Genomic DNA, 26,921 nt, shown 5'->3' with positions numbered 1-26,921 from the left:
AAATTAAATTAATTCTTCAAACAACTACTAAACTGGTATACAATGTAAATAAATATAAGTTAATTAAGCTCTAAGTACTAAACTGGTATAAATGTTGTATCTTTCGGCTTATCCCGGTTAGGGCTCGCCACAACTCAGGTCCGCTAATGATTGGCAGTAGATTTTTACGTACCGAGTTGCCAGCCCTGATGTGCAACCTTCAACGAAGGTATGCTCATTCACGCATGTCTCCACACAGAAGACGCTTTAGCTGAGAATTGAACGGGACAGCGTCTTACTGTGAGGCGACAACGCTACTGCAACATCACCACCTCAGTATACTAAACTGGTATGGTATAAAATAAAACTAAAATAATTATAACTCATTTTTTATACGAAATAGCATCAACAGTGCACCTCATTAAAACATGCAAGGGATCCTGAGAAAATACATAGATGACTAGAAACATATTCTTCTGTTTTTACTGTTGTTCCTGTTTGTTTTTGCTTATGTGTTTTATTCTTTGTATTAATGCTTAACTTATAGATACCTACATAAATCTGAAATTGAAAATGTAAATGATCCTAAAAAAAGAAAGACTATATAATTCAGAAAAATACCACTATTAAACCCACATACATAACTAACAGAGCCTGTGTACAAAACTAGGGTGATGCACATGCAAATCAGTGTAATCCAGCTGTGCTTATAAGACAGGTTAAGGTTGCTAACTTTGCTTTGTTTCATACAACACATCTCAGCCATGTACAAATCACAAGTCTATGCATGTTACCGTGCATCATATGAACCAAAAGATAACCACATATGATTTTCAGTGCAATAATACCTTAGTCTTATAATCCCGGCTCATTCGAAAGGATGTCACTGAACAAGTCCATTAATCAGTTACAGCAGTACACTGTAATACTCTGCAATTAAATAAGAGGTGAGGCAAAATGGAAATCTACTGCACGTATGGCCAAGATTTAAAATCCGTGGCTCAAATCATAAGAGAAGTAACCTGAGGCACTGTTACACACAGCAAATGGGTCTCCTATCAAATATCTGCAAAGCTTAACCATAATGAACCATCTGTGCATTAACATAATTAATTAAAATGAATCAGGTATTTTACCTCACATTTAATTTAAAATAACTTTGGATTACTGATTAACACAGAATCACCGGTAACATTTTAAAAATATTATTTGACTTCAATATAAATCTCAAGAGAAAAATAAAATCTTACTTTAAGAGCAAAACTACATGCTTTCTTCAGTTTACTGATTCAAAACATGCAAACATTTTATTTCTACAGTGCATTTTTTACCATTGTGATCAATTACACTGTATCCCAAAACATTATGTCACAAATCTTTCACTTTATGTCTAGCAAACCAGTAATAAGAAATGCCAGTAACATCTCATGGTAGGCAATAACACAAGACCAAGTGCACAACAAATTTTATTATATTAAGAATGGGTAATGCAGAATAAGTTCAAAATCTGCTTATTTCTAAAATATCACAGTCAAACTAGGAAATTAGCTACTAGTGTTCTGTCTGAATTAATACAACTATCCTGCAGAAAAAAAAATTAAACTCAAGACTCGTATGATGTTTAGTCGCATTTAAGAAGCAAAACCTGATATCCTATAACATAACATCATACAAATACACTAGGCAGCATAAAATGTAAACAGACATGCTTCCAAACACAAACCCAGCAATTATACCTTTCCCCAATCCCCATGTCAAGAGCCAGATAGAGTGCATCTATCCTGCTAAATCACATGTGAATGTATGTTGTGTGTTGAGAAATCTCTTCTCAGCAATCCAGGCAGCATCTGATTCATAAAAGGGATGGGCAACACCATGTACCACCAACACTGTTCACCCAGTCCACCACTAAATACTTATAAAATAGAATAGTGCAACTAACAATTACACTGGATGCTTCCTGTGGGCCGGGGTAATCAGTGAAATGCCAGATATGTTATTTTAGGTGGTAGATATGCATTTCTCTGATAGATTAATGTTCAAGTAGTCTTCAATCATTATTTTTTGGAAATAGATAACATACAATACATAACAGATAAGACGAAACACAATGCACATAGTTGTAGTTAGGCATGACAAGTCATTACCCTGGCGCCATAACACAGTTGCATAGTATATGTTTGATAATAATCTTTATAGCTGTGTGAATGGTGAATCAATCCAAGACGAAGTAACTGATAAAGGTAAAAATAAAGCAATCCAGTAAATGCCTGGCTATTCCTCCTGTGCTTGATATTGTAGATGATGTTTTTTTCTGAATCCAGTCTGTCTCCAGATTCTTTACCCCTGCACCAGTAAAGCCAGACAGGTACTACAGGGTCCCTGACTCTCATAAATTTCTTTACAAAAACCCTGCTGCAGACCCCAAAACAATTTCTCAGGGTCCTAAAGGGGTAAAAGCTTCTACTGCCAAAAATCTTGTCCCCTCAGATAGGGATTCCAGAGCTCTGGACAGATGGGGGAAAAAAGTATACACTTCTGCTACTTTAGCTGTAAGAGCTTTAAACTGTCAGTTTCACATGCTTAAATATCAACAGTATCTCATGTCATTGTTAAAGCAGAAAATTGTTACAAATACAGAAAATTCTGACAGTAAAGAAATGCAGGAATTATCGCATGCAGTTGAACAAGTGGGAAAGCATACTCTGCAATGTGGTTTTGAATGATTCATTAGAGGCTTCTTGTAGAGCCGCCATTTCAGTTATTCGAAGACATGCTTGGTTGAAAGAACAAAGTTTACCTGATCATGTTAAGGTAAAATTGTTGGATGCTCCACTACAGCATGATACTTTGTTTGGTGTTAAGGCAGAAGAGGTGTTAAAGAAAATGGAGGATAAAGCAAAGTCAAGGCAAACGGTGAAAGATTTCTTACAGGTTCAACCGCCTAGATTTAGCAGAAACTGGCCTTCAAAAAATTGATCCTTTCCAGTGTCAGACAGGCCACAAAGAGGCAGATACAGACGCCCAAGAGGCAGATCTCAGCCCCAAGGCTCCTACAGACCTAAACAATGGGGTGCTTCAGCCCTCAAAGGAGGGGAAGACAAATCATAACCTTATAGGAAACAGACACAATGACTTCCCTCTGCAAATGCCAAGCTCTTACCAATTGACAGCACCCCTAGGGGGAAAGCTAGCACTTTTCACAAACAATTGGCAAATGATCACCCAAGACCAATGGGTGCTGAATATTGTCTCTCAGGGGTACAGGTTCCACTTCCACACGCTTCCAAAACTGAAAGGTATGCCAAACCTGCCACAAAACCAATGGGCAGAGGCACAAAAACAGATTACTGCTCTTATGGCTATGGGAGCAATTCAAAAAGTTCCACAAGAAAAACAGGGACAAGGATTTTACTTAAGACTTTTGTTAGTACCCAGAAAGGACAAAGCCTGGAGACCAGTACTGGACCTGCCAATCTTAAATACTTTCCTGGATGTACCAAAATTCAAAATGGTAACACTACAACAACTCCTGCCCATGCTGGGCAAGGAGGCTTGGCTAGTTACTTTGGATCTCAAGGAGGCATACCTGCATGTCCCAATCAGACAATCGTGCAGAAGATACCTCAGATTTATAGCAGGCTCAATGCATTACCAATTCTCTGCACTGCCCTTTGGCTTATCTACTGTGCCCAGGGTCTTCACAAAATGCCTGGCTCCAGTAATTGCATTTTGCAGACAAAAAGGAATTCAAATATATCCCTACTTGGACGACTGTCTTATTCAAGCAGAGAGCAAGGACATTCTTCTAAAGCACCTGGCGTTTGTAAAAAGGTTACTAATTTGCCTAGGGTACACAGTAAACAAAAAGAAATCAAAACTAGTGCCCTCTCAAGAGATAATATTCCTGGGTGGAAGCTTAAATACAACTGCCCAGATGGCCTATCTCACACCAGACAAACAAAGGCAACTGACTCATTACTTTCAAATGATGGCAAAAAAGACCCAGCTCCCTGCAAGAAAAATTCTGCAGGCCCTGGGTTTCATGGCATCCTGCATTCTACTAATTCCATATGCAAAGCTGCATATGAAGAAACTACAATGGTATCTAAAAAGTGTTTGGACTCAGCATTGTCACAGCCTAGAGTCAATCATAAACTTAATCCCCTGCTTACAACAGGAGTTTCGATGGTGGTCCCAGACCTGTCACCACAACAAGGGACAGCCTTTCACCTTACATACAGCCAGGCAAACAATAACAATGGATGTATTGGATTATGCCTGGAGAGCACATTTGGCAGAAAAATGTATTCAGGACACGTGGCCCAGGGAACAAATGCATCTTCACATCAATCAAAAAGAGATGCTAGCTGTACAAAATGCCCTGACAGCCTTCAAGGACCTAATACATCCAGGACAACTATTAATAAAGACGGACAATACCACAGTTATGTGGTACATAAACAAGCAAGGGGGCATGCATTCCTACCCCCTATGCAGACAAGGCATGTCTTTGTGGCACATAGCACTGACCTACCAGGTACATCTGCAAGCACAATTCCTGCCAGGAATAAAAAATACACTGGCAGACGAACTAAGCAGAAATCTCATGGATCCTCACGAATGGAAGCTAAACCCACAAGTGTTCAACATGATAACAAGGAAGTGGGGACACCCAGACATAGATCTTTTTGCCTTCCCTCATAACTGCCAAATACAGACATTTTGCACAAGAACTTATCACTCTCAAGCATGAAAAGTGGATGCTCTATCATTCAGCTGGAAAAACATGACAGTCTATGCCTTCCCTCCGATGCCTCTTCTCGCCAAGGTACTTCTAAAAGTCAGACAAGAAAGGCCAAAAATGATCCTGATTGCACCAGACTGGCCACGCCAGCACTGGTATCCAATCCTAAAAACTCTGTCCCAAGGCCCACCTTGGCCTCTACCTCAAATCCCTCATCTTCTGACACAGCAAAACTATCAGATTCTGCACAGTCAACTCAGAACCTTACACCTGTCAGCATGGCGAATATTGTAGTCACTCAGACTGCACCTCTCTCTAAAGCTGTTATGGATGTAATTTTGGAAGCCAGGAGGCCCAGCATTAGGAAATCTTATGCAGAAAAATGGAAGAGATTCTGTGCTTGGAACCAGGCACAAGGACTAGACCCTCTGGTCCCTAATATACCTCAGATTTTACAATACCTGACTGAGATGTTGGACAAAGGCCTATCTTTTTCATTTATTAAAATCCATGCCTCTGCCATTTCAGCTCATTACAGTGCGGATCCTCCAATTTTTTCACATCCTCTACTATGACAGTACCTCAGAGGGGCAAAGAATATAAGACCCCCTAGGAGAGCACCAGTACCAACTTGGGACCTCAATTTTGTTTTAGAAAATCTAACACTGCCTCCATTTGAACCAGCCAGCACAGCTGATCTTAAATTCCTGTCATGGAAAACTGCTCTGCTCCTAGCAATAACTTCAGCAAGAAGAGTCTCAGAGTTACAGGCATTGATGGCTGTAGAACCTTTCCTCATTTTTCATCATGTCAGGGTTTCTCTAAGAACAAACCCAACATTCATGCCAAAAGTGGTCTCCAATGTGGTCTTAAACCAAACAATTCATTTGCCTACTTTCTACCCTAATCCCCAGAATAAAGGGGAAAAACTACTGCATGCTTTGGATATACACAGGCAGCTACGATTTTACTTGGACAAAACAAAAGCTTTCAGAAAAACTGAGCAACTGTTTGTAGCATATGCTGCATGATCTCAAGGAAAACCTATTACAAAGCAGACAATCTTCAAATGGATAGGACACTGCATCCGCTTCTGTTATGCACAACATGGCAAATCTGTGCCTAAGGGCATTAGGCCTCATTCTATCAGAGCAGCAGCCACTTCAGCAGCTTTCCTCAGAGGGGTACCAACCAAAGACATTTTAGAAGCTGCAACCTGGAGCTCAGTGCACACTTTTACCAAGCACTACCACCTACCACTCTACTCCAAATCCAGAGCAGGGTTTGCCACCGCAGTTCTGCAGGGCTTGTTAGCCTCGCCAAATCCAATCTAGACCCAGCCACTCAACCTCAGCTTTGGGATTCTACTCAAGTGTAATGACTGCAACAGTGAAACACGATGAACATAGTACAGTTATGTACCTACCATAAATGTAGATGTTCGAGTGTATTCACTGTTGCAGTCCTGGTTACCCACCCACCATCCCCCTCTTTGCTGGGACTATTCTGTACTTCTCAACTCTATACAACCTATGTGGTGTATTTGCTTGTAGATAAAAGAAATGTTTATAGTAATATATGCATGGTGGTTTGGCATACTTATATCTTTTCAGCCTACCTATCTGGGGGCACCTGACATCTGGGGCAAGAAAAACTGAAGAAAATGGCATCGGTTTCAACTTTTATACCCCTGGCGCACTGACGTCAGGGAAGAGGCGACAGCAACCAACGCCGGACCAAGACTTTGGAACTCGGGCCAACTGCGGGTCGCCTGCCAGCAGGATAACCCAAGTGTAATGACTGCAACAGTGAATACACTTGAACATCTACATTTATGGTAGGTACACAACTGTACTTTTTGACCTCTTACATGCATTTAGTAAAAACAGTATTAAAAGAAAGGGTGGTGCAAACATCATTTTCCCCATCCCCACCACCAAAATAATGTGCATTGAGAAACAAAAATCTGCAAATTCCAAAAGAGCAAGCCAATAAAAACAAAAGGTAACTCAGAACCACAGCTAAAGTAAACACTGATAAAAATCACAAAAGCTTTATTTAAAACTCAAGTCAAAAAATCATACTGCTATGAATAGTAATGCATATGCACAATGAAAGTGAACCACAAGTTCTGCAACTGCTTTGTTAACCTATACCTGCATGTCGCACCAGCAGTTTATAACAAAGCTGCAGTTTGGTTAAAAAGCTCAGTTGAAAAAAGTGAACTTATGCAGTATGTTAAAACGTATAAAATTGCATCCTTTAGTTTGAAATGCCCCAGTTCTCAGCTTTGTAGCGTTCAGTTCCCCCTATATGAATACTCTGAAGTGTTGACAAATACCTGGTCAGACAACAGCTTTCTGGGATGTTGTTAAGGTATCTTCAGTGGTCACATACCCACAGCAGTGCGAAGTACAAACTAATGATTCAAAACATGCAAACATTTTATTTCTACAGTGCATATTTTACCATTGTGATCAATTACACTGTATCCCAAAACATTATGTCACAAATATTTCACTTTATGTCTAGCAAGCCAGTATACTGGAAGACATTTACCAATGCACTAGTCAGTATCATAATTACCTGCATATTTTGACAAGCTAATAAGAAATGCCAGTAACATCTCATGGTAGGCAATAACACAAGACCAAGTGCACAACAAATTTTATTATATTAAGAATGGGTAATGCAGAATAAGTTCAAAATCTGCTTAATTCTAAAATATCACAGTCAAACTAGGAGATTAGCTACTAGTGTTCTGTCTGAATTAATACAACTATCCTGCAGAAAAAAAATTAAACTCAAGACTCGTATGATGTGTAGTCTCATTTAAGAAGCAAAACCTGATATCCTATAACATAACATCATACAAATACACTAGGCAGCATAAAATGCAAACAGACATGCTTCCAAACACAAACCCAGCAATTATACCTTTCCCCAATCCCCATGTCAAGAGCCAGATAGAGTGCATCTATCCTGCTAAATCACATGTGAATGTATGTTGTGTGTTGAGAAATCTCTTCTCAGCAATCCAGGCAGCATCTGATTCATAAAAGGAATGGGCAACACCATGTACCACCAACACTGTTCACCCAGTCCACCACTAAATACTTATAAAATAGAATAGTGCAACTAACAATTACACTGGATGCTTCCTGTGGGCCGGGGTAATCAGTGAAATGCCAAATATGTTATTTTAGGTGGTAGATATGCATTTCTCTGATAGATTAATGTTCAAGTAGTCTTCAATCATTATTTTTTGGAAAAAGATAACATACAATACATAACAGATAAGATGAAACACAATGTACCCAGTTGTAGTTAGGCATGACAAGTCATTACCCTGGTGCCATAACACAGTTGCATATTGTATGTTTGATAACAGTCTTTATAGCTGTGCGAATGGTGAATCAATCCAAGATGAAGTAACTGATAAAGGTAAAAGTAAAGCAATCCAGTAAACCTTTTTCTTAAAGTGAACCACAGACTTTTGTCACAGTTTCCTTGAACTACACAGTTTCATAGTTTCATAGTATAGTACTAGGCTATCTGCCCTGGGGCATTTGTAAGCCTAGCCATAGTGATGTGGCTTTTGCCACCCCATGAAATGGTACAAAAATGTACAGAATAAATTTAGAATACTGTGCCTCTGTCTAGTAGTGACACAATGAAGGTCCCCTTATATAATAGAATTAGTTTACTGTGCCCCTGTCTAGCAGTGACACAGATGTGACCCCTGGGGTAAACTTATGATCTCCCATCCACTCATCAAGATTTCTCTTGAAGAGAGTCAGTGAGGGGCTCTGCCTAATACGAACTGGGATCTTGTTCCAAAGCATGGGAAGCCTCTGGGTTATGAATCTATCCCTCCAGCATGTCCTATTCATACTTGTGTCGAGGTTTAAGCCTTTAGCTCTCATGGTCCTGATGGACTTGGATTTTTTGAGGTGGAGCATGTCCATCAGATCCTGATTGGACATGGCCTTGTACGTCAGGCAGAGATCACCTCTGAGCAGGCGGTATGCTACTGAATAGATGTAAAATACAGAAACCTGATCTCACCACGATGCAGTCAGTTAACTAGTTGAAATGCAGGTATTATTCCAAAATACAATCAGCAGCCGTAGTAAAAATATAAAACTCTTCTTTAATGTAGATACAACAGGTAAAGGTAAGCGCTTTCGCGTGGTCACAGCCACGCTTCTTCTTTTTTATGCTACTGAATAGAGCTGAAGTTTCTTTAGTCTGGCAGAATAAGACATATGTTGGAGACCCTTGATCCTCTTGGTGAGGTACTTTTGTGGTCTCTCCAGCTGTTGCAAATGCCGGGTGAGGTACATACCTACCAAATGGGGCATTGTACTCAATCATGGGTCTGATGAGGGAGGAATATAGGGGTACAATGACATCCTTGGATCTGGATGTGAATCCCTTCATGATGAGGTGTGCAAGGTAGAATGTTTTTCTAACCACTTTGGCAACATGGGTATCAAATGAGAGGTCGCTGTCGACTTGGGTCCCTAGGTCTCTGATTAATTTTTCCGTACTCAGTGGGTTGCTGTCTATGTGATAATTTGTGGGTACTTTGTTTTTCCCAAAGGGGATGACTATACATTTTTTGGCATTTAGTTTAAGGCCGTGACTCCGGCACCAGTTGTCCGCTCCTGTGAGGCCTTTTGTAGGATGTGTGTGTCTGCTGGTGTATCGACTATGGCGCCTAGTTTGCAGTCATCTGCGAACTTTGTCAGCCACAGCCCTCCCATGTTTGCTTTAACATCTGAGAAATAAATGCCGAACAAGAGGGGTCCCAGGACAGATCCCTGTGGGACACCACTTGTGACTGGCTTTGAGTCTGACATTGCTCCAGCGATTTTAACTTTATGGGTTCTGTCCTTTAGCCAGTTTGCAACCCATCTAGTGACATAAGGGTTTACTTTTAAGCTGTTGAGCTTATCTATGATGCCTGAGTGGGGTATTGTGTCGAAGGCCTTAGCCAAGTCCAGGTATGCTGTATGGACTGCTTTGCCCTCGTCAATGGCTCTAGTGACTGTTTCGAAAAAGTCAACCAGGTTTAAAAAGCAGGATCTGCCCTTTACAAAGCCGAACTGGGTGGGGTCAAGTGTCTGTAGGTCCCCTATGTCTCTGTTTATGAGTTCCATAATGATTCTTTTCATAGCTTTGCAGACCAGGCTGGTTAAGCTTATGGGGCGGTAGTTTCCAGGGTCTGTAGAGGCACCACCCTTGTGGAGTGGGACCACTGTTGCTGTACGCCGGTGTTCAGGTACATATCCCGAAGTAAGGCTAAGGTTAAATAGCATTTTTATGTGTGGGTTTAGCTCCTCTTGGAGTTCACGTAACACGCAACCCGGGATACCGTCAGGTCCCATTGATGCTGTGTTTTTTGCTTTGTTTAGGGCGGTTCTCAATTGGACATCTGAGATGACAGGGAGATTACATTCAGCTGGGATAAGTATTTCTTCTTTTGGGGGTGAAGGAGGGGAGAAATTTGCACTGAACCTGTCAGCCAGAATGTTGGCAATATCTGTGGGTTCAGTGTATTTTTTATTGTTGTGAACCAACTCTGAGCATATCTGACCGTTTCCACCCAGGTTTCTAACATAGCTGAAGAAGGCTTTGTGGTTATCTTTAGTGTCCTTAGCGATTTTTCTCTCAAAGTTGGCCTTGGATGTTTTTATGAGAGAACGTAGTTTTCTGCTAATCTTGATCAGAGAAGTCTTCCCTTCATGGGATTTTGCTCTGACGTGCAGTAGCTTCCTTCTTTTGTTATACAATTTGTTTATGGCTGAGGTCCACCAGACAGGATGCTTACCTTTGGTGGAGAGGGACTTGGATTTGTTTGGGAATGCATTCTTGGAGATGTCCATAGAAAGCATTTGTGAAGGATTCGGCATTGTGGGATGTGGTATCCACTGGCACAGTGGGCTTAAAGGATACCATCTCAGTCTTAAGAAGAGTGAAGTCTGCTTTTGAGAAGTTTTTCACTGTGGTCTTTTGTGCTGGGGGTGGAGGTGGGATATGTATATCCAGGGTGATTAGTTTGTGGTCAGATCTCACTAGTGAGGGGTATACTTCCGGTGTGGAGCATTTTGTCCCCATGTTTGTGATAATCAGGTCTAGTATATTATCTCCCCTAGTGGGAGAGGTGACTAATTGTTCCAGTGCATTTGAATTTATGAATTCCAGGAACCTTTGGGCTAGGGTATTAGGGCTAGAATAATGTACCCAATCTATGTTTGGGTAGTTGAAGTCTCCCAGTATGATGGTATTTTGTGATACATTCATATCCTCCAATGTCTTCAGGAAGGCTGAGTGGGGTTCTTGAGATTGAGAGGGTGGTCTGTAACATGCTACCAGTTGTATAGCAGTTTTGCCTATGGTTAGTTGCACCTGTATGGTCTCTGATGCTTCATGTGTTGCTACTAACCTGGAGGTGTGGGTGTCCTTGATGAATATGGACACTCCCTCCTTTGTGGTTCGCCCGGGTTTTGGGGCGAAAAACATGATACGAGGTATAGCCTGGTAGCTGGGGTGCTCTCAGGAGCCTTGAACCAGGTTTCAGTTACTGCACAGAAGACAATGTTCTCCATGCTGAGGAGTGCATCAAGTGCCTGCATCTTGAGATTTAGACTTCTGGCGTTGAGCAGCATTACCCTTAGTTTTTTCCATTATTGTTTTCTAAGGAGGTGGGTTTGTCTTTTGAGCCTTGCCTAAAAAGGCACTATGGGGTGGCAAGAGCCTTAGCCAATATCTGGAAGCCCAGTCGTGACAGGTGTAAGCCATCCCTTAAGCAGCGTGGCTTGTCCAACATGTCATCCCAGGCAGACAGACATTGGATCCCCTTAGAATGACACCAGTACTTGAGCCAATTGTTAAAGCTGATCATCTTGTCTTTGTATTGTGGTATCATTCTTGGTGAGGGCAAGATGCTGCTCAGGGTCAGGGTCATACCAGCCTGGGCTACATAATCGGAGAGCTCCTCTATGTCTCTTTTCATGTAGTCCAGGGAGGTACGTCTCAGGTCATTCACACCAGCATGGACAATGACGGAGTCATATTTGTACTTGCTTTGGAGTGACTTGAGTGCGTGTGTTATGTGGCGGATTCTAGCTCCCGAAAGATAGCTCACAGTCACCTTCTCCTTGTTCAGCCTGGTCAGTGGGACATCAGTGTCTCTGACTATAGAGTCACCTATTACTAGTGTATCAGGCAAGGTGTTTGGCCTTAAGGGCTGTGATTGGTTGACACACTGATTTATTGAAGTATGTGTTGCATGTGTTTTGTTTTGAGGTGGTGGATTTTTGGATGTCTGCTTTGGGAGCCTCTGTTGTTTTGGTAAGTTTTTTATTAGAGCCTCCGAGTATGTCTTTGTGTTTTTATGTGTTTGGTTTGCAGTTGTGGTAGGTCTATGTGGGACTGGGATTGTTGTGTGTGTGGTTGCCATCTCCTCCTGTCTGGTCTTGCCAGCCCTGAGTTGAGAGAGTTCAGCCTCCAGTTTGGCTATATAGTTGCATCTCTCACATGTATTTGTGTTTGTTGGGAGGAGGAGAGGGTTGTCTGTGTACATGAGACAATTGTATCATTGTCTCAAGATACCCAGATTGACCAGCTGAACTGGAAACGACGCCAGTAATCTACCACTCGACATGTTAGAACAGTATAAGGGAGTGCTGTACCTTTAAGGGAAGTGGATATTCATAGGGGTGGTAAGTAGATACAGTGCGTTAATTAGTATGAGAGTGCTTACTTAGTAGAGAGGTATTGAGAACAAGTGCTAGGCTTATAATATAGTAAGTAGTCTGGTTATACTAAGAGTAGAGCTTCCTTAAGGGAAAATTTGAAGAGCAGACTTGGCGGAGCTAGAAAAAGTTTAACCAGCGCTGCGCTATGCGCACAACCGTGCAAAGCCGTGCAAACGCGGATTTTAAACAGTGAACTACAAAAGAGCTAGAAATGGTCCAAAACAACCAATTACTACAGCTTCTTGTGCTGAGGTCACTTCCTACAGGGACAGGTAGGCTGCTCAAGGCTCCCCACTCCCACTGGTGAGCAAAGAAACTTCCCTCTATCCAAGTAAGGTAATGGACAACACAGGAACTACACCATAGCCCAGAATACAGCAATGCCTGTAAACTGGTCTAAACTAGTCGAGGAGAGGTGGGAAAACAAGGATTATTTTTTTGTTTTTTTGTTTTTTTGGTAGAAACACACAGAAAATGCAGAGACAGTGATAAATTAGTTACACAGGCTAGCACACTTTAGTGGGCAGCCTCCACAGTTAAATTAAGCAAACAAACAGACAAACTTTCGATCAAATTCGACTAAAATGTAACTTTAAGTCCAGATTTTAAAATAATGCAGCAAACAGTTAAAAAACAGTTCAAGCTATTTCAGGGTAAGCTACAGAAGCTATTCCAAGTGAAAAAAAGCAAAGATACTTAAATCCAGAAAGTAGTCGCTTTTCTGAGTTCCCTGCTGCTAGGACCACTCTGCAGAACCACAAGGAGCTTGTCTGAGCAGTATAGCCAGAAAAAACGCCCAGAGGCGGATTTTAAACAGTGAACTACAAAAGAGCTAGAAATGGTCCAAAACAACCAATTACTACAGCTTCTTGTGCTGAGGTCACTTCCTACAGGGACAGGTAGGCTGCTCAAGGCTCCCCACTCCCACTGGTGAGCAAAGAAACTTCCCTCTATCCAAGTAAGGTAATGGACAACACAGGAACTACACCACAGCCCAGAATACAGCAATGCCTGTAAACTGGTCTAAACTAGTCGAGGAGAGGCGGGAAAACAAGGATTATTTTTTTGTTTTTTTTTTTGTTTTTTGGTAGAAGCACACAGAAAATGCAGAGACAGTGAGTGGAGGGATTTTGCAAATTACTATATACTTGTTTTAATTGTGGTTTGTTGAAGTGATCTCATAAAATAGGTGTTTTGACCTCACATGCATTTGGAAAAAACAGTATTAAAGGAAAGGGTGGTGCAAACATCATTTGCCCCATCCCCACCACCAAAATAATGTGCATTGAGAAACAAAAATCTGCAAATCCCAAAAGAGCAAGCCAATAAAAACAAAAGGTAACTCAGAACCACGGCTAAAGTAAACACTCATAAAAATCACAAAAGCTTTATTAAAAACTCAAGTCAAACTCAAGTCAAAAAATCATACTGCTATGAATGATAATGCATATGCACAAAGAAAATGAACCACAAGTTCTGCAACTGCATTGTTAACCTATACCTGCATATCGCACCAGCAGTTGATAACGAAACAGCAGTTTGGTTAAAAAGCTCAGTTGAAAAAAGTGAACATATGCATTACGTTAAAACATATAAAATTGCATCCTTTAGTTTGAAATGCCCCAGTTCTCAGCTTTGTAGCTTTTAGTTCCCCCTATATGAATACTCTGAAGTGTTGACAAATACCTGGTCAGACAACAGCTTTCTGGGATGTTGTTGTGGTATCTTCAGTGGTCAAATACCCACCGCAGTGCGAAGTACGAACTGATGGCTGGCCTGGCTAAAATGTGTTTGCAATTGCAAGTTGAAACTTTTTGCAACCATAGTAAATAATGTCAACAATTCAGCAGTCAGGCAGTCACAGACACAGTTTCTGTTAGATAAATGAAGGACTTACCTGGGGCTGGAGCATATATTACAGTATGCATTTTTTTTTTCAATTGTTGTACCTGAAGCCAGAGGAGATTGAGGATTTTTTCTTCTTGATCCTGGGTCAGGGATTCTTGGAAGTGCAGACGCTGGGTGAACTGTACTTTGCTCTGCTCACTGCACTCCAGAAAGCACTTGTTTCTTCTTGGGCTTGGCTGGCAGATTAAGTTAACTTAAATCTTAAAACTAAGTAAGTGTAACAGCTGCTCCACTAGCATGTTGCTGCTGCTGCCTGCTGTGCTCTCCTAAATCTACAACATGAACATGCATAAGGTAAACAAACACAGTCCAAGCCCTCAGCCGAGTTTTCAACAGGCTAGTAGTCTGCCTCACAGTGCTGACATCATCGCGCATGCCCCTGCACGTGATAATGTCAGCAACAAATTCAACTTTGAAAAAAAATTTGGAAAAAAAACCCAAGAATTGAAGGGGCCACTCAGGAATTCGTGGCACCCCATTATTTTGCCCTCAAAACTGGTAAATACAGAGGAATTCAATACAATTGAGAGATATGGTCCCCATCTCCTGTTTGCTGTGAGAGAGGTGCCACAAACTTCAACAGGAATTAACCTGTTTAATTTACTATATGGGAAATATCCCAGAGACTTGCTAGACATAGCCAAGGAGACATGAGAGGAAGAGGAAAAAAATGCATTGAAAAGTGAATAGCACACTTCATGAACTTGCAGAATATGTTAAAAATGTTATGCTAGTATTACAGGAACAAAGTAAAGGGCACAAGAAATGCAGTGGAGGGTTATAACCATGATGTCATACTCCAAGAGTTTAAAGTGGGACAAAGTGTAAGTGATTTTTCTCAGTGTACTGAGAATAAATTTGTAGCTAGATGGCAGGGACCCTTTAAGGTGAAAGAGAAAATGAGTGGCATGAACTACAAGATGAAGCAACTAGAAAGAAAAGACTGGAGTGAAATATATCACACAAATGTGTTAAAACCATCAAGGGAAGCCGAGACTTCTGTAGTTAGTCTAGGAGGTGAGAGAGCTGAGAAATACCAGAAAATACTGTTCTCACTGTTGATGTAGACAAAATTTTGTCTGAGGCACAGAGACAAGACGAGAAAGAATTATTTTGAGAATTACAAAGTTTTTTTCTGAGTTATCTAATAGAACAAACAATTCAGCATCACATTGAAACGGTGCCTGGAGAGAAGTAAATGTAAAACCATATAGGGCATCAAAGTGCCAAAGAAAGGTGATAAGTAACAAAGTGCCTGGTAGTTAGCATAGAGGGCTAAAGCTCTGAGCTATTAATGCACTGCTTTCCCTGCTCAGGGCATGTGAGTTAATTCTTTCCTCATTCATTTGCCTACTGAATTACTCTGAGCAAGTCATTTAACCAAATGGTTCTCTTGAATCTGTCCTGAAAATGGTCAGTGGTCTCATACCCAGTCAGCAGATAGATAAGAAAGTGAGAGGAGTGCTTAAAATGAGAAATATTGAGGAGTCCTGGAGTGAATGGAGCAGTCTGTTTGTCCTGGTCTCTAAGTCAGACATCTCCATAAAGAAAAGACATCATTCTCAACCCAAGTGTCTCTTTCATTATACTGTCATACCCTTTGGACATCACAGAGATCTGGCCACCTCCTCAAAGAGGATACCACAAGGGTCAGTATCAGGGCATTATTATTCTCACTGTTCATTAATGACCTATTATTCAGTCTGTTCAGCTCAGAATGTATTACTTAATGCAGACATTTTGGAACTTCTACAGGTACACCGATCTTCTACACTAATCTAGCTCTACTAAATAATTTCAGTATAGTGTGGAACTAGGCCTGTAACAATGAATAGCCAATAAACATTCAGAAATGTACAGTTAGTATGATTGGAACCCACAAAAAAACTTGCTATCACCAACCCATTATTAACAATTAAAGACATAGCTGGCCACTAAGTGTAAGTGTAGCTTTTTAACGTAGCCAGGATAAGTCATTTTGGAAAATATTGGCTACTTCTTCAGTACATACATCACATTAAAACATGTTAGACTTAAAACTATATAAATACCTCTCTGAATGTACCACAGTACTATGAAAACACTTCTTTTTTTTTAACTGAAACCTGTTATTTACTGTAAAATACTTTAAATTGCACATCTCTTGTAGGGGGGATGCATGAATGTCTCTCAAGATGATGGTGCATCACATTTATCAATTATTTGGTAAAAGGCAGCATTTGGGGAGCACTGAATTAGGAGCTTTGGCTCCTACCTTGGAAGTTAGCAGTACATACTTTGGCTGTTAATAGGGCAGAGAGAGGATTATGTTTTGTTCTTGCACAGTTATACAGAGCTTCACTCATCAGAGCTTCAGTTATCATTTGTTCTGCAAGTAGTTTGACTCAGCTGCTAGAAAAGCAGTCTAGGACAATGAGAAATTAATGCATTCTTACTTCTGAAAGGTATCACTGGAGCATAGGGTTAGATATATAAAGTGAGCGAGCCTGAAGAGGGTTTGTTACGGGCCAGGTAACTCAGAGGTGCCAAACTAGATTTGGACTGTAGCTGTAGCATTGGTAAAGGTTAACCACGGTATCAGTTTTTAGCTGGAATGTAAATGGCCTAAACAATACAGTCAAAAAGGAGACAACTTTGTCTGTAGCCCACCAAGATCGACCTAGTTGTTCTACTTTTTCAAGCCCATTTATGGGTGCAGGTGCACTGCAAAGTGGAGAAAAGAGGGTATCAGATTCTTGTTGCTTCTAGTTGTCCAAGTAGTGCTAGGTGGTAATAGAAGAGTAGTATTGCTGCTAAGGTAAAAGTCTTGACCATTTGACCCTCTAGAAACATTGGATGGAAAGTATGCAGGTATAAAAGGAAAGGTTTTAGGTTTCAAGATTTCTACCATTCCCATTTACCTACCACCCATTGAGGATACTAGAAGCATCCTGACAGAGGTTATGGCTTTTGCTGAGGGTTTTGTAATGATAGTGGGGAACTGGAAAATGATCCCAAGACCCCTGGAAGTGAACCAGGGTGTGAAGAAAGTTCACAGGTCATCTGCTGAATAGTTTCTAAGAAAGTTTTTGTGGGATGTAGAGCGTGGCAGTGAGTCATCATGCCAAAACCTTATTATTATTCTCCTTGGTTTAAAACATGGTCTAAAATAGATACATTTCAAAGGAGTTTACGTATTTTGTAGATAACATAGAGGTTGGTCCTTTGCTTTGTTCAGACCATTCTCTGTTGACAGGTAATTTCAGAATGCCAGGGACAACAGGAAGTTTAAAGTACTGGAGGTTTCTCTCTTATTCCTTAACAAATCCACTATTCAAGGACTGAGCTATTGAGGGGCTTCATCACACATTAAAGGATGTTATCACTGATTCAGCAGCTAGTTGCGACGATTGCAAGACTAGAATTAGAGAAGACATAATCCTATATACCAGGGAGAAATAGAGATTAGTGATTATAATGCCAAATTGCTTATGATCAGAAATCTGCAACTGAAGGAAGAAAAAGATACAGCAACTCTTCTCCAAGCCTGAAGGCATGGCACTGTGGAGCAGAACAGCCTGAGCATTCTGTGCAGAGGCAGAAAGATCTATCTGGGGCATACCACACTGATGGACATTCTCCAAGAAGACCACCCTATTCTACATCCATTCATGAGGGTCTGGCCTGGATCTGCTCTAAAAATCTGCCACAGTGTTCTTTTCTGATGGCTATGCGCTGCTTGAAGTACAGTGCTGGTGTTGAATTGCTGTATTCCAGGCAATCAAAACTAGTCTTCAGAGGTTAAAAGACTTGATACCTCCCTCTTTGTTTATGTAGTGCTTTACTGTGGTGTTGTCTGTATAATCTGAAGAGTGCCAGGAGTCCAGAGATAAAGCAGATATTGAAGAGCTAGAATTAGAGCCTTCATTTCCTTTATGTTTATGTTGTCCTTTCTCTCTGCAAGTGACCAAAGCCCCCGGTGACTGATACTTTTAGAACAAGCTCCCTATGCCAGATCTGAGCCATCTATGATTAGTTCCTAGCAGGGGGAAGGACCTAGAAAAGGCACTCCTAGGTTGAATGAAATCTGGTTATGAAATATGGTTGATCCGCCAAAGAAATTCCTTCTTGATGAAAGGCATGAGAAGAATCAGGAAGGTTAATTAATGGCATTGCTGAGTCCAAATTGACTTGAGATACCACTATTTCTTCCTCTTGTGTAGTCTGGCATAAGGTACCATTGGAATTGTTGATGCGATGTACCCCAGGGCTCTCAAAATGACTGCTGCTGAGGATACAGTCAAGAGAAGAAGGTTTTGAAAGCAATCTTAGAGGAAGAGAACTTTGTCTGCAGGAAGGAAAACTGCCAGTGACAGAGTACTGAGTCTTCATCCTAGGAAAATCAGATCCTGGGATGGACTTAAACAAGACTTTTTGAGGTTTGGGATGAACCTCGGGTTGCTCAGAAGAGTCATAACAAAATCCAAATCTCTTAGTAAAATCTTTTGGGAAGGAGCCTGAATTAGGAGATTGTCCAGATAAGGAAAGCTTTTAATTTTGCAAAGTCTGCAAAAGGCAATAACAGGTGTTAGGTACTTTGTGAATACACCTGGGGCAGTTGAAAGACCAAAGGGTAAAGCAGAAAACTGAATGTGATATGAAGAGAGACAGAGCATTAAGTATTTCCTACATGTTGGATGACTAAGAATATGAATGTAAGTGGAATTTAAATGCAGTGTCACCAAAAACGCTTGGGGAAGGATAACTGGAAATAAAGATTGCAGGGTCAACATCTTGAGACTTAAAATTTTGAGAAAGGTCCAAAATAAGTCTCCAGTTGCCATACATTATGGGAACTAGAAACATTCATGAATAAAATCCTGTTCCTACTAGATGATAAGGTAGAAATTCTATTATCTCCTGAGTAAAGTGGTATTTAAGAAAAGGGAGCATAAGGTGAATCTGGCTTGGACCAGGCGTGGGAAAACATGAGACAAACGGGAACAATCCAAGACATTTTGCAGCTGTTTTGAATGTTGGACAGAACCTATTTGTCTGATGCTGGGATTGTAAGGTTGTAAAGGACAGAGATAGCTTTTGAGACAGAGGAACCTGGGAATGGCTGAGGTGGAAAAGGGGAAGGCAAGAGTAGATAGTTACAAGGAGGCTAGTTTTTCAGGAAAAGAGGGTTTAGAAATGTTAGTCGTGAAGTCTTCTTTTATTAGGGTTTGTATCCTTCTGAGATGGTTATTGTTCTTTGTGAACAAAGGGACCACCCTGGAAGGGAAGTTTCTCTGGCACGTAGGAACAAGAGGAAGGAAGATTTGTTTAAAATATTGCATGACCTTACCCTTCCCTTGTTGAGTCTTAAAAATTTCTAAAAGCAGCAAGGAAAACAAGTAACTTCTTATTCTTTAATATAGTGAAGTGCTTTTCTTTTGCTAAATTGCAAACTTCATCAGACAAAAGAACAATAAACCACAAGTGCCTTAAATACCATTATACAGCTCCTACCCCCACCCAAATTCAACTGAAAAAGGAAATGATGTCACAATTACATTAATCATTTGCTAATAAAATATAAAACATTATATTATTTAAATTAAATTTGCACACTTCCTACAAAAAATATTATGTATAATATATAAACAACTTGTACTGAAGGAATGGTAAAAAATTAGCTTAAAAGACATAAATACATAACCCCTTTAAAGCAGCACGTCTCCTACAAAAAATACTTATTAAAACACATTTTACCTCTCATTAAGCCAACATAAGATATAATTTTAATAAAAACATTATTATACAAAAAACATATATATATATATGTATATATATATTTACATGAACAATTATCGACCTACCTGAGCAATGTCTTTAATTTCAACAGACTATTAATTGCACAATAATCATTAAATCCCTGCCAAGCATAAAAATGCAGTGACAGTTGCCACATTGATTCAGCCTTTTCTAAATGTAGCATCCATGGACCTCCCCTAATTTGTTCCTTAACTTGATGAATACCACAAAACTCAAAATTATGCCCTTCATATAAATGTAAATGCTTGGCAAGGGCATTTGTTACATTACACTTTTTAATAGCATACAGATGCTCATATACCCTTTCTTTAAGAGATCTCATAGTCTTACCTATATAATAGGCCGGACATTGCCTGCACTTAGCCATATATACTAGCCCCTTAGAATTACAATTCAGTTTATGATGAATAAAATATTTTATGCCATTGATTTCGACTGAATGACCTTGATACATAAACTTGCAAAAATGACACATCCCACATTTTTTCATGCCTTCTCCTGATATAATTTTATTATGGCATGTCTCAGTAAGATTCTTCATATTCCTACCTCTCCTTGCTATCATCCTAATCCCCTCCTGAAAATTATTACAGATAGCAGTCTCATCATCAATAATTTATTCATCATAAATTGAATTGTAATTCTAAGGGGGTAGTATATGTGGCTAAGTGCAGGCAATGTCCGGCCTATTATATAGGTAAGACTACGAGATCTCTTAAAGAAGGGGTATATGAGCATCTGTATGCTATTAAAAACTGTAATCTAACAAGTGCCCTTGCCAAGCATGTACATATATATGGAGGGCATCATTTTGAGTTGTGTGGTATTCAGCAAGTTAAGGAACAAATTAGGGGAGGTCCATGGATGCTACATTTAGAAAAGGCTGAATTAATGCGGCAACTGACATTGCATTCTTATGCTTGGCCAGGACTTAATGATTATTGTTCAATTAATAGTCTGTTGAAATTAAAAGCATTGCTCAGGTAGGTTGATAATTGTTCATGTAAACATATATATATATATATATATATATATATATATATTTTTTTTTTTTTTTGTATAATGTTTGTTTTTATAAATATTATATCTTATGTTGGCTCAATGAGAGGTAAAATGTATTTTAATAAGTATTTTTTTGTAGGAGACGTGCTGTTTTGTAGGGGTTATGTATTTATGTCTTTTAAGCTAATTTTTTACCATTCCTTCAGTACAAGTTGTTTATATATTATACATAATATTTTTTGTAGGAAGTGGGCAAGTTTAATTTAAATAATATAATGTTTAATATTTTATTAGCAAATGATTAACTTAATTGTGACATCATTTCCTTTTTCAGTTGAATTTGGGTGGGGGTAGGAGCTGTATAATGGTATTTAAGGCACTTGTGTTTTATTGTTCTTTTGTCTGATGAAGTTTGCAATTTAGCAAATGAAAAGCACTTCACTATATTAAAGAATAAGGAGTTACTTGTTTTCCTTGCTGCTTTTTGTTTTTACAGTTTGTTATTGTCGTTCTTAAAAATTTCTGCAGTAGCAGAACCAAGAAAGATGCTGCTTATCCAAAGGGGAATCCAGATGCATAGCTTTGACATCCTTAAATAAAGGCTGAAATCTGTGCCATGAGACTCTATGAGAATAAGCCCAGCAGCAGCTGCTCTAGAAAAGGCATCAGCAGCATCATAGCTGCACTTAAAATTCTAGACAACTTGAGAAGCAGAGTTAAGAAGGGGCAATACAGAACATTTAATGTCTGAGTCCTCCAGATCTGTGAGGACATTACCCAAATTAGTCAGACTAGACAAAAGATATCTGATTTTATGGGTTTGTTAATTGATTGCCAAGAAGACAGTGTTGCAGGGGTATGCACATTTTTGCAGTATCTACTAGTAGCGTTGCTACCTTTATGTATCATTAGAGGAAGGAAGGAAAGAGTTTTGCAGACCTTTCAGTGGAAAGGGAAATGATAGCTGGATCTAAGGTAGGATTCGTACATAAGAACTTCTCAGTTCTCGACCTTGTAAAATCTATCAGTTTTCTTTGTGGCAGGCGGCTGAGATGAAGGATTAAGAGAAGCAGTAGGAAAAAGGATCCAATAAAGCCTGCAAAACAGGAGGAATAGCAGAGAGGTTAGGCACCCCCATTTCCAAACTGCATAGTATCTTATCTGGGTATCAGATAATCTGGAACCTTCCCACTGAAAATGCTGCATCTCCAAAGGAGAGGTCTTCTTTAGGGAAATCAGGAAACAAGGTAACCTCATTATCTGAGTTTTAAGCCACTGGGGAATGAATTTGGGAAGAACAGGCTAAGGAATTCTTCCCATTAGATTCCGAATCTTCCTCTTCTTCGGAAACCATTCTTTGCTTTTTGAGAGAAAAAGGAAAAGAATGGGGGAGCAAAATTAGCCGGAAAAAATAAAGGAAGCTTCAACAACATAATAGCTTCGAAAAGCCCTTTTATCAAATTCTGCCATTCCTTCTGAGGATCCTTAGACATCTGAGGAGAAAGGGGTCTTTATCACTTAATCAAACTTCCTAATCATCAGATACTATACTTTGACCCCTTTTTTCTTGAAGTCACAAATCAGCAAACTGACTTTTAATCAAAGTTTTCCCTAGGGCCAACCAATGGTAGGTTACCCTCGTGATTTCGAAAAAAGTCATAACATTTAAAACCTACTCAAGTGGGGGACTTCACCCCCCCCCACACTTTCCCTAAGTAAATATACCAACTCTGAGATCACATCACACTACAGTGGGGAAAAGGGCAAATTCTAGATGGTGGCTAACTGTTGGTTTTCCCTAGGAAAAAACTTCGATTAAAAGTCTGTTTACTGATTTATGACTTCAACAAAAGGGGTCGATGAATAGGTATTTGATGATAATAGTAAGTTTGATTAAGTGATATAGACCCAGGGAAAGAGTACGTGTAAACTTCTGCTTCTTCTTAAGTGGGATGTCTGCCTTTGCAAAATAAGATGGTACCATGCCCTAACATACCTCACTCAAGGAACTGGGAATTTCTTTCCTTAGAGCTGAGGCATCCACTCATCTCCCTCTGAAATAGTAACCCAAAGTTTCTCCTTCTCACCAGAAGCAGACAATTGGTGCGATGCAACAGACATGCCAGAAAGCTGGACAGTATCAGACCTCTGATAAGAGTCATGACAGAGGGAGGAGCTGTATGAACAGGATGGCCTGCGTTCTCATCAAGAGACACAATGGTGATGTTTGGGTCCAGCTGTATAGCTGAAGTCTTTGGGTTTGGTTTCTTAGACTTCTTTGGCATTGGAGGGATGTTGGTAGATGAAGACTCAAGAGGCCATTTTTCCCTGCTCTGGCTCTGTAAGCCTTTGAATCTCAAGAAGACAGATGTGTATGAAGTGTCTTAGGAATAAATGACTGGCAGATAAAACAATCCTTATAGCTGTGCTTAATGCCTAAGCAAAAAGACACTTCAAATGGTAGTGTCTGTGAGTAATTTGCCCCCCACAATCACTTTTTCCTCTCTTTAATGACATGTACAAAAACTTTAAGAACAAATAAATTAGAAGACGAAACATCCCCAGCAGGGATACTTGTCTGGCCAATGGCTAAGGAAGAGGCACAACTCATATATCTGACAGTCCAAAATTGAAATGATAGTTCAGTGGCAAGAAGGTTCTGAGGCAATGCCCATCTGTATTCCCCTTATATATCTCTTGCTTCCTGTAGGATGAAGTCATACATCAGACATATGGCACAAGAGGAAAGTGCCTAGGCTTTTGTATGCTGACTGGATGTACAGCTATTCTTGGCTGAATATCTCACCTGTTAGTAATACTACTACAGTACAGTCATCAAGAAATTTGTATGTGTGCGTGTGTGTGTGTGTGTGTGTGTGTGTGTGTGTGTGTGTGTGTGTGTGTGTGTGTGTGTGTGTGTGTGTGTGTATATGTGTGTGTGTGTACATGCATGTGTATGTGTGATATATATGTGTGTGTATGTGCATGTGTATGTATGTGTTTGTATATAAATATGTATATATATATATATATATATATATATATATACATGTGTGTGTGTGTATGTATGTATATAAACAATTACATGCATACATACTTGTCTGTGCGCACATATGCATATGTGTTTTGTATATAATACTTTTGTATTTACATTTGAGTTTTTTATTTGGTTATGGATTACTTTTGTGTTACAGCATTCTATTATTTATAGAATTTCAGAAGAAATAACATATGGTGAAGACAGGTAAATTGTGCGGTAGCTTGAGCATCTTGTTGCACAGGTAAACCACTAACTTGTGCTGCTTTATTTTTATTTTCTTGGAACCCCTCATTTCATTGCTAATTTCCTTTGTTGGGCACAGCATTGAGTTGCACTACAGATAACATTTTTAGCATGTATGTGTTTCTGGTTTTGTCTTTTCCACAGTTCCAGCTAACCAGTTTCTCATTTCTTCACAGTCTGGTGAAATTGAAATTGCTAACAGCAAGACAAAAGACAAATGTCAGCTGAAATTCATTCCCTATAGCTATTTCTCAAGAGATATACCCAGAAAGGTAAGTGTTTTTTTTTTGTAAAGCTCCCAGCACATTTTACTAATTCAGCCTTAAAGGGAGAGTTTGCCGCTTGTTTATTGATTCACTGGAAGCTGAAACATCTAGCAGACGAAACACATTAACAGAAATGTTCTCATCAGCATTATGTCTGCTTCCCATGTTGCTTTTTGTAGCATCACAGTGACACCTGTTGACAGAAACTGGTCGAAGGTCTTTGCTGTGAATTTTCACATTCTCCCTCTGTAGCTTGACGGTTCAGTAGGTTAATGCTCACTAGAAAATAAATAAAACTTCAGCTGAGAGGATTTCTGATGCAATTATAAATGTGGGCAACTTTAAAGTCTGGTTAACATCACTGTATTTTGTATGCATTGGCACTAGAACAAGCATCTTGTAACACAGCAGTTAACCGGGGCTAACATCTATGTGTAATTGCATATTTCTGAATCCAAGTAATACTTTAGAAATGTGTAAACAATACTTCTTAATGTATATTTGCCAAGCTTCAATGATGTTATCATAGAACAGAAAGACAGCAGCATTGACAGGATTACTTAAGTAACAAATGCCGTAGTCTTGTAAAACGTCCATACAACACTAGGTAGACAATGAAGCAGAATTTGTGAGAAGTAAAGTCACTGGCACCTTTTATCTTCACATGCTCTGTAAATAAAGACTGTACATAGTTTAGTTTCTGCCTCTACCCCTTTATGACATTAAATAAATAAAAAAATCCTGTATTCTGCCAAGAGTTATTTGGGCCATTACTGTGATTGCTGGAGGTCCAGTGGGATTTTTAACTTCACCATCTCCTTTTCTGTATGACTTTTACATGTATCTGTCATCCTTTTAAGTAAAGGTATGCTGTCCTCCTGCACCAGACTACATTGTCACACCTCCTTCAACACTCACAGAAACAATCAGTATCCTGCTATCTGACATTCCTTCAAGACTCACCAACACATTCAGTATCCTGCTATCCAACACTCCTTTAACATTCACAGAAACATTCAGTATCCTGCTATCCAACGCTCCTTCAACACTCACAGAAACATTCAGTATCCTGCTATCCAGCACTCCTTCAACACTCACAGACACATTCAGTAGCCTGCTATCCAACAGTCTTTCAGCATTCACAGAACCATTCAGTATCCTGCTATCCAACACTGCTCCATCACTCAGAAACATTCTGTATCCTGCTATCCGACACGTCTTCAACACTCACAGACACATTCAGTATCCTGCTATCCGACACTCCTTCAACACTCACCGACACATTGTGTCCTGCTACCCAATACTCTTTCAGCATTCACAGAAACATTCAGTATCCTCCTATCCAACACTGCTCCAGCTACCCAATACTCTTTCAGCATTCGCAGAAACATTCAGTATCCTGCTATCCAACACTGCTCCATCACTCAGAAACATTCAGTATCCTGATATCCAACACTCCTTCAACGCTCACAGACACATTCAGTGTTCTGCTAGTTGACACTCCTTCAAGACTCACAGACACATTCAGTATCCTGCTATCCAACACTCCTTTAACATTCACAGAAACATTCAGTATCCTGCTATCCAGCACTCCTTCAATACTCACAGAAACATTCAGTATCCTGCTATCTAGCACTCCTTCAACACTCACAGAAACATTCAGTATCCTGCTGTCCAACACTCTTTCAGCATTCACAGAAACATTCAGTATTCTGCTATCCAAAACTGCTCCGGCACTCACAGAAACATTCAGTATCCTGCTATCCGACACTCATTCAACACTCACAGACACATTCAGTGTCCTGCTAGTTGACACTTCTTCAGCACTGACAGAAACATTCAGTATCCTGGTATCCAGCACTCCTTCAACACTCACAGACACATTCAGTATCCTGCTATTTAATACTTTGTTATAGAGTGAAGTTTCCTCAAAGCATGGGATTTATTTAATTTTTTGTCATTCTTTTTTTTAGAGTGGGACTCTAAGAATCTACTGACTTCTGGCATTCTTGTGATTTATTGTTCCCCATCCTCTGCCATTGTGGCAGCTTTGACTCTACATAATCCATTGCAAAGATGGATCATATATATTCAGAGGGCAGATTGGCGTCCCAATCTGTTCACTGATGTGTCCATTGAAGAGGATGGATGAGTGCTTAGGGCATCAGAGC

General features: G+C 39.9%; 1 protein-coding gene across 1 annotated transcript in view; it reads left to right on the top strand.

Annotated features, from left to right (window-relative positions):
* The window catches only part of LOC122799329 (oxysterol-binding protein 2-like), a 1,737,477-nt gene that overhangs the window by 1,563,773 nt on the left and 146,783 nt on the right, over nucleotides 1–26,921 (top strand). The window contains exon 10 of the mRNA XM_044068308.1: nucleotides 24,661–24,756. Coding sequence (XP_043924243.1) covers nucleotides 24,661–24,756 — 96 coding nt within the window. The remainder of the gene's footprint in view (nucleotides 1–24,660; nucleotides 24,757–26,921) is intronic.

The sequence above is a fragment of the Protopterus annectens genome, chromosome 4.part0 (assembly GCF_019279795.1).
Source record: "Protopterus annectens isolate FY-2018-M chromosome 4.part0, PAN1.0, whole genome shotgun sequence".
NCBI lineage: Eukaryota > Metazoa > Chordata > Ceratodontiformes > Protopteridae > Protopterus > Protopterus annectens.
This window is presented reverse-complemented; position numbering and strand designations above follow the sequence as displayed.